The 13243-nt window shown below is 34.8% G+C and overlaps 1 protein-coding gene across 1 annotated transcript; it reads left to right on the forward strand.

The window, feature by feature from the left end:
- The first annotated feature begins 456 nt into the window (after nt 1-456).
- On the forward strand, nt 457-8624 carry LOC123895981 (F-box/kelch-repeat protein At3g06240-like). Its single transcript, XM_045946441.1, has 3 exons — nt 457-1617; nt 1717-1719; nt 8436-8624. The coding sequence occupies exons 1-3, from the start codon at nt 457-459 to the stop codon at nt 8622-8624; spliced, it is 1353 nt and encodes a 450-aa protein (XP_045802397.1).
- The last annotated feature ends 4619 nt before the right edge of the window (nt 8625-13243 follow it).

The following is a 13243-nucleotide window of genomic DNA, read 5'->3' on the forward strand; positions in this document are numbered from 1 at the left end:
TTCTTAGGTAACCTTTTTTTTCCTTTGCTTCAAAATAGGAGTCTGAATTTGTGCTATCTTTATTTGTTGTTTTATTTGAGAGAGATAGACAAAGAAAACTCATTTTAATCAGGCTCTGTTTGGAAGGTGGGTGAGATCGGTAACTGGTTAAATTATCTTATATGTGTGTTTATCTCTTTCAAAAGTTGACGGTAAATAGCGATAGATAAATAGAGTAAATCTGGAGTCCCAAATTAGAGATCCCTAAAAAGATTTATTGATGGAATATTGAACACATGAAATTACGGTTCATGCCTCTTTTCTTATTATTCGCATATCATAGTATCTTGTAATTGTGATCCTAGGTTTTTTCATTTATTAATCAAATTATGTTTTTAATTTCTAATGCAGATCTTACTTTTCTCGTTAGATTTTGTTGCTTAGTACTTCCATCACTTTGAGTAGTTGGAAGAATATATGGCGACAACAAATGAGAAGGTATTAAGCCATATACATGAAGATGTTGCCTTCTCTATTTTGTCTAAATTACCTTTAAAATCTCTAAGCCGATTTGCTTGCATTTGTAAATTATGGGCTCTTTTATTTGAAAACCCTCGTTTTATGGACATGTTACGGAAAAATAAATTGTCTACCCATTCAATGTACAGTGACACTAGTCTTGTCCTAAAACATTTACTGCCGAAAACTTTTTATGATCAGTTTTGGTATCTGTGTAATGGGGAGAAGTACGACAATAAGGTCAAATTGGATTTGCCTCCTCCTTGTAAAGACAATTGCCCTGATTTTCACATTCTGGGTTCTGCTATTAATGGTTTTCTCTGTCTCTATGACTTATTGGGAAAAGTTATATTGTGGAATCCAGAAACCAATGAATATAAGGTCATTCCTCCTAGACATGTTGAGTCTTCCCTACCTTATAAAGTGATGACAGACTATATTTATTTCACTCTTTGTGGATTTGGTTATGACCATGTTGGACATGACTATAAGGTGATTCGACATGTGACATTTCATTCAAAATATTCCACTTACTTTAAAGGTGATACACCGAGAAGTAACTATCTATGGCAGATATATAGTCTAAGAAGCAACTCTTGGAGGAATCTTGAAGTGGATATGCCTTTTCGTGATATTTCAATAGGCTTAGAAGGTTCTGAAGTGTACTTGAATGGGATGTGCCATTGGATAACGAAAGCATATGATAAATATGTGGTGTCATTTAACTTGAGCACCGAGGTATTCTATACAACACCATTCACCTTAGATATGTGTAAAAGTTATGAGATTCTCTGCTCGCAAAGACACTTGTTGGTGTTAAATGGGTCCATTGCATTGATCTCAAACAATTCAAAAGCAATAGAATATTTTCATATATTTATTTTGGCTGAATTAGGTGTCAAAGAATCATGGATCAAGCTCTTCACTATTGGACCTTTAGGTTGTATATATCGTCCTATTGGAGTTGGGAATAAAGTAGATATAATATTCGTAAAAACCAATGACGAACTAATTAGTTTTGACTTAAATAGCCAAGTGATCAAAGAGATTGGTGTTCAAGCATCAAGACCTTATGGTTGTCAGGTAGCAATTTATAAGAAATGTTCTTTTCGATTGGAGGTTAGCAACTTAAACTTAAAGTATTTCTTAATTGTTTATGTCTTCCATGTCTTTGTATAATCTTTTATTTTACTTTGATGATATATTTTGTTTTTTTAGAAGGTTTGCTTTCTGCACCTCATTTAGTTATAAACAAAATTGTTTTATATTTTGGTTTAAATATGTTTGTACTCGTCCATAAATCTTAGCTCAACTGGTAGAAATGTCGAAATTGTTAGTGTCGGACGTCATGATCGGGATTCGAACCTCGGTCACTCCACTTTGTGTGTGAGTTTTTAATGGCTTTGCTATTTCGTCTATCAATAAAAAGAAAAAAATATATTTTTGTGCTCACCTTATTTTGGGAACTTCTAAATTTAGTACTTTCTTAATTTTTGTTTTGTTTTTTTGTTTATATAATCTTTTGTTTATATTTAAACTTTTAAATAATTTTTTCAGACATGTTTTAACCCAATATTTATTATTGAATGTTTCTATTTACTGTATTATTTTATGCTTTTTTTAATGGATAAAATACATGTTTGAACCTCCTTATGTTCTGTTTACATGTTATCACGTTTGCTTTATTATCAGAACCTTTGCGCTGATCATTCAACTGGAGCATAAAGCAAATGATTGAAGATATCGATGTCCAAGTGGGGTATTATGATTGTCATAGCAACTTGAATACTAAGTTATTGATGTCCAAGTGGAGTATTATGATTGTCATAGCAATTTATCATAAACATTCTTTTTAACCTAAACCTAAAGATGTTAGTATATTGTTCTAGTTTTTATTTTCAGTGAAGTACCTCCATTATTTTTCCTCAAAAATTATATATAATATACTTGCCATTAACAAAAAACATCTTATACATTAATCTATTATTATTATATTATTTGAGAGCCTTTTTTCAAAGCAATGTGTACACATGTCATAAGGAAATGAATTCTCTTCTATGAATGATTCGACATTAAATTCTCGTAGCAAATTTATTAAATGGTTGACCGGGTATGGTTATGGTGCATAAACTTCTTCCTTATGCACCATGCATAAACAATGAAAAATATTCAACGCACCCCCGATTTACGGCAATAGTTAATATGCATAAGCTTTTTCTTGTGGATTTTACACGTGTAATAATCATAACTGAAGAACTTTCTATTTTTGCTTGCTCAATTTCGGCCACATTTTATATGCGATTCGATCACCGATTTCAAAAACTAATACCGGAAACATTCATAAAATCGAACGACGATCAAAACCGTATAAATAACGTTGAGTTTCTTTGATTGTTGAGTGAGAACGAATCGGGTCGACGAACCGGGTCATCGCGACCCGTTTCTTCAGAAAATGGATGAGGAAGATGATGAACAGTGACGCACCTCCACACCCACTCTCATTGGCGATGCGTGGGGGCGCGTGCGGTGCCAAGGAGACTCCAAATTTTTTTATTGTTTTTACAGAAAAATAGTAAATAATTTTCTGGGAATTTTGGGACCAGTTAGGTATAAATAAAATTTTGGGGTATTTTATTTAGGGTATTTTGAATTATTTGGAACTATTGGGGATACCTCACTCTCTCCGGTTTTATATCGTCTTAAAAATTTAAATTTATTTCACAATTTTTATTAAGGGTTAAATATGTTTTTGGAGAACAACTCTTTGAAACCATTCCACAGTAAAAATGGTTTCATACCGTTATACACTGAAACCATTAGTCTAGTTAAATGGTTTCATGGCGTTATACACCGAAACCATTATTATAGTTAAATGGTTTTATATGAGCATTAGTGCCAAGATGTTATACACTGAAACCATTTGTCTAGTTAAATGGTTTGATACTGTTATACACTGAAACCATTAGTCTTGTTATTTGGTTTCAAGATGTTATACACTGAAACCATTAGTCTAGTTAAATGGTTTCATAGCGTTATACAATGAAACCATTATTTTAATTAAATGGTTTCATATGGGCATTAGTGCCAAAATGTTATACACTGAAACCATTGTTATTAAGTAAAACATCACATAACCATTTTACAAAACCATGTTACATAAAGCAAAAAATCATATAAAGCAATTAGGGTTAGTTTAGTTGAGAAAAATTTGGATAGTATGAATGAGATATTGGAATCGATCATTTTTTTATTGTAAAGAAAAAATCCATATATATATATATATATATATATATGGGGAGGGATCAAATTACACCGGTGTAACATTTGAGTAATGTTACACTGCTCAATAAGGCTTTAAGGAATACAAATTTTATAAAATCCACCGTTTGATTGAAAGTTTATATCATATAGATCATCTATGTTAGAATTTATAAAAATCTAAAATCGTTTGATATGTTATTGAGATCGATCAAGATGAACGGTATTCAATAAAAACACATAAACCATTAATCTTGATTGGTCTCAATAATATACCAAACGATTTTAGATTTTTGTAAAAATTAATATGGATGATCTATACGATATAAACTTTCAATCAAACGGTGGATTTTGTAAAATTTGTATTCGTTAAAACGTTATTGAGCGGTATAACATTACTCAAAAGTTACACCGGCGTAATTTGATCCCTTCCCTATATATATATATATATGTGTGTGTGTGTGTGTGTGTGTGTAATTAATGTATGAGATTTTATTAATATTGTGATTATGATTGATAAAACTTAAAATTAAATTGCATGTTTGACAAATATGCTTTATATATACATGAACCATTGGTTATTATGTTGGGCTTCGAGGGGGTGTATGACGAAAATTAATTAAAAATGGATTCTTATAATATATACTTCAAAGGAACAAAAATTATTATTTAATTGGAAACGGGGGGCGCGCTAGAATTTGGGGGGCTGCGCTAGAAGTTTGAAGGAGGAAAAAAAATTGGGGGCGCGCAAGAAATCTGGAGGAGGAAAAAAAAATTGGGGGGCTCACAAGAAATCTAGAGAGGAAAAGGAAAAAAAATTTGGGGGGTATGCTAAGCAAATGGGGGGCGCGCAAGTAATGAGGTAGTATATGGGGGGCGTGCGAGTAATAGATTACCTAATTTTGGGCTTGAGCTGACTTTTGGTGTAGGAAGCAGATATGTTGGGTGTAGGAAGCAAGTTTATGCGCATAAGTTTGGGCTTATGCACCATAACCACACCCCCCATTTACTCCACGCACCCCGATATGCCACCCGTTACTCGTGCGCCCCCCATTTACTCGCGTGCCCCCCATTTGCTTAGCACACCCCCAATTTTTTTCCTTTTTCTCCTCTAGATTTCTTACGAGCCCCCCAGTTTTTTTCCTCTCCCAGATTTCTAGCGCGCCCCCAGTTTTTTTTCCTCCTCCAGATTTCTAGCGCATCCCCCAAATTTCTAACGCGCCCCCTGTAACGACCCAATTTTCAAATTATTAGTTTTCGTGTCTTAAAATATTTTATTAACGTGACATTCTAATTAAGTTAATAACTTGAGTTATTTATCGAGTACTTTAGTTATTAAGCGAGTAGAGTGAGTTAACGTGTTATTGGGCCAAGTCAATTGGGCTTGAGGCCCAATGGGCCTTGTGTGAGGTGTGTGGGGCGCCATATGGCCATGAGAGGGAGAGAGAATTCATTATTTCTCTTTTGTTCTTGTGGGAGCTAGAGAGGAGGAAGAGAGTTTGGGAGCTAGGGCAGAGGAGAAGGGAGAGGTTCAAGATCAATCTTCGAGTTTTTCTTCGAATCCAGGTATGAGAGTAGGTTCCATAATCGTGGGTGACCCAAGGAAGGGGAGAATGTCGATTTCTCATCACCCGAACTTCCTCCACCCCATTTTCGTTTTAGCTTGGAATTAATTTTCTTGATGAAAATCGTTCCTAAGGTTCTTAATATGCGTAACATGCTTTTAACATGATTAATGAACGGATTTAATGGTTAAAAACGAGTTTTATAAAAGATTAAACTCAAGAACTTTGTGTTCTTGAGAGTTTTGATGAAAAAGTGTTCAATCCTTACTTTTTCGATGTTTATGATGTAGATCTAAGAAATGAACTGTCCTTTTGTATTTATCCATGTTTGTTATGCTTGAATACAAACTCTTTTGGGATTTATAACATGAAAAATGGGATTTTTGGGTGATTTGGTGTAGAAAACGCAGGTTTTGAACTGTCCTGACAGAAGGCGCTCGCTAGGCCTTCGCTCAGCGAACGTGTGGCGAACAGCTCGCCACGAGCAGGTGATCCACTGGTGTGGTTCGCTTTGGCTCGTTGAGCCTTCGCTCAGCGAATAGCTCGCTGATGCTCGCTACTGCTCGCCATGAGTCAGTGTCTTCCTGGCGTTGTTCGCTGAGGCTCGCTAAGCCTTCGCTCAGCGAACAACACTGTGACAACAATTTTTGTCGATGATTGTAAGTGTAATTAGGCACTTGTAACATGGTTTAATGGTATTCTTACATGATTGTTGATGCATGTTGATGCTTATAATGCTCATTGCTAATCGTTAAATGATTGTTAATCGTGTATGAAGTATAAATGAAGAATATTAAGGTTTTTGTTAAATCTTAATGATGAAGTATATTGGATAGTGTTCCACATAGTAAATGAAGAGCTTTATGCTATACAATTGTGAGTGAATTCATGAAAAACATATACATGCATTCATGAATTAAATAGGATATTGGATATTCCAATAAAGAAGTATAAAGAAGTATGTCGGATTATATTTATCCGATAAAGAAGGATATTAGAGGTGAGATACTCTAATAAAGAAGATGGTACCACATGCATTAGAAATGTCTAGGGCGACATTCATGAAGTTGAAGCATTAGAGTCGCATTATGTGTGCATTTTATGGTAAATGATATGTGACACATGTTTGGCTAATTGTAGTAATTGATAATTGATTGTTTGGGTATTCGATTATGTGTTTGAGAACTTCTAATTGGATTATAGATGTGGATATATGTATATATATATATATATATATATATATATATATATATATATATATATATATATATATATATATATATATATATATATATATATATATATATATATATATATGTATAATTGTGAGGTATGCTTATGATATTGAAGAAGTGTTTAAGTACCCTTTTACTTGCACTTGTATTTTGATTATGTGATCTAACTCTCATGCTTTGTGTTATGTGCTGGACCGTTGGGGGTTCAGATTCTCAGGTTGAGGTTCCCGATCAGAGTTAGAGTGCTGCTCGTGCTCGTGTAGCGCGCTTTTTGGTGAGGAGTTTAGCTTAGACTACTCCTTAGATATATTTTGTATATCTTTTTGATTGGGTTGGTATAGAATTGCTCTGATTAGGTTTTACCGTGTCGGGTTATTCGAATTGAATTGTATTAAGCCCGTGATGACATATTTGACCTTGCTAATCCTTACTCTTTTGTTGTAAACATAATATCCTTGTTGTTGATATGGCCTAGAGCCTGGGGATATTATGTGAACAATTTGAATATTGTATGACATGCACTATGTTAAATATTTGCTTTTAATCTCCCACTGTGCTAGCATGATTTTAATTATGCCGTGGTTTTGTATTATTAACATGTGACGCCTAAATTACTTAAGTGTTTTATTTATTTATTTTCGATAAATTCGCGTTAAGGGGTTTGGGTGTTACACCCCCTGTAACGCCCCAAAAATTAGGATTTTCTCTATTTTAATTATTTAGGTGTGGTGTTGATTGACGATGTTTGTTTAATTATTTTGTGTGGAAAATAATTAATTAATTGATAAATAAAAAAATAACGATGTTGCTAATTAGAAAATAAAAAATTAAAAGAAATAGGAGTAGAAAATTATATACGGAGGTGTGAGAGCATAGTAGGAGGTGTAGATAGGAAATTGGTAGAGGCAGAGATAAAAAAGGAATAAAGATAGTTTTAATTTCCATTGAAAGGAATAAACATAGTTTTAATTTCCATGGAAAGGAATAAACATAGTTTAATTTCCATCGAAAGAAATAAACATAGTTTTAATTTCGATTATTAGGTTTTAATAATAATAATAATAGACTGAGTTAATTTAAATAGACAAAACATGAGAGATGTCAATATACTGAACAAAGAAACAAAAATACAGGGTGAGAATAGAGAGAGAGAGCACGTAAGGGAAGAAGAGAAGGGAAAGAAGAGAAGTCTCAGAACTCAAGCTTAGGGAAATCACTACAAATCCAAGTAAGGGCGTTTTAACGAATTTACTCAAAGACTGAAATTCTAGTATTCATGAATATAGTTTCCTTTCCCTTTGTTTCGATTCTTTTATGAGTATTGGATTGAATCATGTTCCTGTTTACTGTATTGTGTTAATGTATAATTGCGGTTTGTTCGATTTTCGACTTACATTCTGATACACGATGATTTATGAATTAGTTGAATCCTATGTGCTTCAATTCGTTTTGTGAAAAGAGTTGTACATGCAATGCAATTCTACATATCTCTGGCTTATGCGATACTGCTATAGAATTCTGAATTTAGTGATTGAATCAGTTCACGTGTTATTGCTTTTCTTTTATGTGTTTAGTTCCAATATTGAGAAGGACATATATGATGCTTTTAATTAACTAACTAGTCAATGAGATTGGATGATGTGTTGTTCATCATTATTACTTAAGTATTCTTGTTTTGAATAGGATGGCTCGGTGATGATATGATCACAAGGTATTATGATTATTTGGAATACCTTGAATTGTTTTTAAAAAAAAAAGAAAAAAAAGAAACAATGATGAAATTATGGATTGGTATCATGGTGAATTACTTATTGAACGTATATTGAATGTTAGTAGTAACTTAACTGGTTTATTTATTTTTGATACAAAAATTATGCAGTTGTTTATGGCTGTTGTTATAAGCCGTTTGTCGTGTTGTTATGGTGGCCATCGAGCTGCCGTTTGCCGTGTTGTTATGGTGACGTTGCGTTGCCGTTTGTCGTGTTGCTATGGTGGCCGTTGTGCTGCCGTTTGTCGTGTTGCCATGGTAGCCGTTGCGCCGCCGGTTGTCGTGTTGCCGTTATTATAAGTATGAGTTGCTTTATTTTGTTAATTATTGAGTTGACCCCGTTGTGTTTGATTCTTCAAAGACGGTGACATTTTGTTTCGCTGACTTCTATTTTTTTTTACTATAACTTGTGTTGCTATTATTTTCGGTTTCTTATGTGATTTTGTTACTGACCCCTTGTTCCCTTCTGGTTTGGCCCTACGGTGTGTAACCGTAGATTTTTCAGGTAACAGATGAGTCTTAGCTGTCGAGTGTCGAGGATGGCTATATGATGCTATCTTCTTTTTCTGCTTTCAATAAATTAAGTCGCTCTGATAGGAAGCCAATTGGGAGGGGAACTCTTACTTACATTTTCAGTTATTATTACATTAAAACAAAAACTATTGTAATTTCAGTTGTTTTTCCATCTAAGACTATTGAACCATGTTATTCGTTTTAGTGGTTTTCAATCCAGGATTCATAATTTTAACTTTTAATTTTTCGCTGCAATTTTACGCCGTTTAGAAATTAATTTGAAGCCGAGTAACACTCTCTCAGTAAATAAATCATTTAATTTTTATAAATAAATATCAAGGGAATTTGAGGGTGTTACAACCCATTTCCAATTAAATAATAACTTTTGTTTCTTTGAAGTACATATTATCAATTAATTGTGTTGGATGATTATATAGTCATATTTTAATTTAAAATTACATACTAAAACATGTACTGTAATTATGGTTTAATTTATTACAATTAACATAAATCATTAGACGAAACCATTGGTTTTTTGTTTTATTACAAAAATATTAGACAATTATTTTGTTTCACATAGAAAACTATCAAAACCATTAAACCATACTTATGGTGTCAGTGATAATCAATATTTATTATTTAAAATCATTAAACCATTTAGTGTAAAACCATTTTACAATACAAATGGTTTCAGTGTATAACTATCTGAAACCATTTAACCAGCATAATGGTTTCCAGGAATTTTAAAACCATAAAAATACAATATTGGTTTCAGTAAATACATAAAACCATTTTACAATACAAATGGTTTTACTGTTTAACACTCTGAAACCATTTATCCAGCATAATGATTTCAAGAATAATATTGCATAATGGTTTCTCTCACCTTAGTATTTATATAAAACCATTTAAAAATACTAATGGTTTCAGTGTATAATATCTTGAAACCATTTAACATACCAAATAGGATGAGATTCTGAAAATACCAAATAGGATTAATATTAGTTTGTCTAGCTTTATCGTTCGATTATTCGAGGGATGAGCGGATGTAAACCCGTCGGTCCCCTTTTTAATCCAATTTTATTTATTAATTTTATTTGAGGAAGACAAACAACCGGTAAACAAATCGCATAACCAGCGTTCGGTCATTCGAGGGATGAGCGGATGTAAACCCACCGGTCCTCTTTTAATCCACATTTTATTTATTACAATTTATTTTTTAAGTTTTTATTATTTTATACTTTTTGTTTTAAATTAAACAAATTAAACAAATTATATGAATAAATAAAAAAAAAAAAACAAATAACATAGTAGGGGTGCAGAAAGTAGTCGGGAGGGGTGCAGCTAGCAGTGAAAGAATACAGGCCGACCCACATCGCAGGGGTGCAGAAAGTAAGCAAGCGGGGTGCAGCTAGCAGGAGGGGCACAACAACAAACAAAAATCATGGGGATGATATGGGCCATCTAATTGATCAGACAGTCTTGATGAGATCAGGATGCTGCAGAATCTTGGTCGTTTGACGGAAATCAACGGCCTGCAATAAGAGTTCCGCAGTATGCGCGCGCGCACTGGATCCGCGTCTGATTTAATTTTTTTGTTTTTTTTTGGCTTATGCACCATGCATAAGGAAATGTCATATGCACCATAACTTTTGCCCAGAAATAATACGGTATCGTAAGAAGTTGTACTGCTTCATCATCTCTATCTATGGTTAATTGGGATTTGATTCAAAACTGTATATCTATATCTATAACAATATATAAAAATGATAGGTGAGTTTGAAATGGACTTTTCAATATACCTATTTTACCCTTGACTTATTTTCACAACTTCCATTAACTAATGAGTTATTTTAAATAAATAAAAAATCAAATCATAAAAATGTGAATAAGTGACAAATGAGTTAGTTGCCTATACATGAACGGTTACCAATTTAATACTACGTCTATAATCTATAATATATATAAAGAGGATGCAAATATTTTTTGTGTTGATTTTTTATAATACCAACAATACCCTTATATTTTTTAGTCTATAACAATATATAAAAAGGATAGGTGAGGATGCAAATATCAGAAACCGTCTGGTTTGTTGCAACCATTGTTTGTACTGGAATGGAAATGAGATAATATTGCGATGGATTTTGTGGGAGGTTTACCCAAGACTACAAAAGGTAACAAAGTGATTTGGGTGGTAGTAGATCGTTTGACGAAAGCTGTAACACCCAAATCCATTATTGTAGTGATTCTGATACATTTATTAAATCTTTTTCAAAATACGCAACGGAAAAATTGAAAGTTATTTATAAACACTGGTTCTAGGTATTACACTCCTCTTTACAAAAATACTAATGTAGTTAATTAGTAAAAATACTTGTTTATACAAATCTTAAATCAAATAATGTATTTATTAACTATACAAAGCAACCTAGATAAGGAGACTCTATATACATATAAAATCCCTTTTTCCCGTGTCACAATCAGAGCAGAGCTTCACCGACGACTCGACATCGAATACCACAAAACCTGTGAATCTGGACCCCCAACGGTCCAGCACATAACACATAAAAGAGAGTTAGACAACATACTCAAAATATACAAGTGTAAATAAATGGTACTTAAACACTTCTTCATAAAACATGCATAATCATACATTATACACATACATCATCATCTATCATTCAATTATAAGTTCTAGATCATTATAATCAAACATCTATAAAAGCCCAGGCCCTGACGGGATAAATTTTGGTTTCATAAAGGATTTTTGGGCTGAACTTCGGGGTGATGTTATGCGCTTTATTTCTGATTTTCATAGGAATGGTAAATTGTCAAAGGGTATCAACTCTACTTTCATTGCTCTGATCCCAAAGGTTGACAGTCCTCAACGGCTGAATGACTTTCGGCCAATTTCGTTGGTTGGCAGCATGTACAAGATTTTGGCAAAGGTTTTGGCGAATAGGCTGCGTATCGTTATTGGTAGTGTCATTTCAGAATCTCAAACGGCGTTTGTAAAGGATCGGCAGATTTTGGACGGTATTCTTATTGCAAATGAGGTTGTAGATGATGCTAGGAAGGCTAAAAAAGAACTCATGCTCTTTAAGGTGGATTTTGAGAAAGCCTATGATTCCGTGGATTGGGGGTATCTGGACGCGGTTATGGAGAGGATGGCGTTCCCAACTCTTTGGAGGAAGTGGATAAGGGAGTGTGTGGGCACCGCTACTGCATCTGTTCTTGTTAATGGCAGCCCTACAGATGAATTCCCTCTTGAACGGGGCCTCAGACAAGGAGATCCGTTATCTCCCTTCCTTTTTCTTTTGGCTGCTGAGGGTTTGAATATTTTGATGGAGGCTATGGTGAATCATAACTTTTTTACGGGGTATAGGGTTGGGGAGAGTGACTCGACTTCAGTGTCGCACCTCCAGTTTGCTGATGATACCCTTCTGCTAGGGGAGAAAAGTTGGGCTAATGTTCGGGCGTTGCGGGCTACTCTGGTGTTGTTTGAGAATATGTCTGGTTTGAAGGTTAATTTCAATAAAAGTATGTTGGTGGGGGTGAATATTCATGTCTCCTGGTTAGGCGAGGCTGCGGCTGCACTGAGTTGTAAAGTGGGAAATATTCCTTTCCTTTATTTGGGTCTTCCTATTGGGGGTGATTCGAGGCGTCTGGTTTTCTGGGAACCGGTGCTGGCTCGTTTAAAGAATAGATTATCTGGTTGGAAGAGTCGTTTTCTTTCTTTTGGTGGCCGTCTGGTTTTACTTAAGTCTGTCTTAACCTCTCTACCTGTCTATGCGCTATCCTTTTTCAAAGCTCCTTCAGGTATCATCTCTTCTATTGAATCTCTTTTAATTAAATTTTTTTTTGGGGGGGGGGGGGGGGGGGGTGTGAGGATTTCAGGAAAATCGCTTGGGTAAATTGGAAAACTATTTGCTTGCGTAAGGAGTATGGAGGTTTGGGGGTTAGGCAGTTGAGGGAGTTTAATTTGGCTCTTTTAGGTAAATGGTGCTGGAGGCTATTAGTGGATAGAGAAGGATTGTGGTATAGAGTGTTGGCGGCTCGGTATGGAGTAGAGGGAGGGAGAGTACGAGATGGAGGGAGGCGTTGATCGTTGTGGTGGCGAGAGATAATGAGTATTAGGGAGGGTGGTGGTGAGCCAGGTGGTAGGTGGTTTGGTGACCATGTTGTTAGGAGGGTGGGCGATGGGGCCGATACTCTGTTTTGGACAGATCCTTGGTTGGATGGGACTCCTCTTTGTGTGCGGTTTGGGCGCTTGTTTGCTTTAGCTGAGACCAAATCGCATACGGTGGCTGAGATGTTCTCTTTTGGGTGGGGGTTGGAGGGGGAGGCGTGGGTGTGGAGGAGGCAGTTGAGGGCATGGGAGGAGGAGTTATTGGGGGAGTGTCAGT

This window comes from Trifolium pratense, linkage group LG7, assembly GCF_020283565.1.
Source record: "Trifolium pratense cultivar HEN17-A07 linkage group LG7, ARS_RC_1.1, whole genome shotgun sequence".
Lineage (NCBI taxonomy): Eukaryota > Viridiplantae > Streptophyta > Magnoliopsida > Fabales > Fabaceae > Trifolium > Trifolium pratense.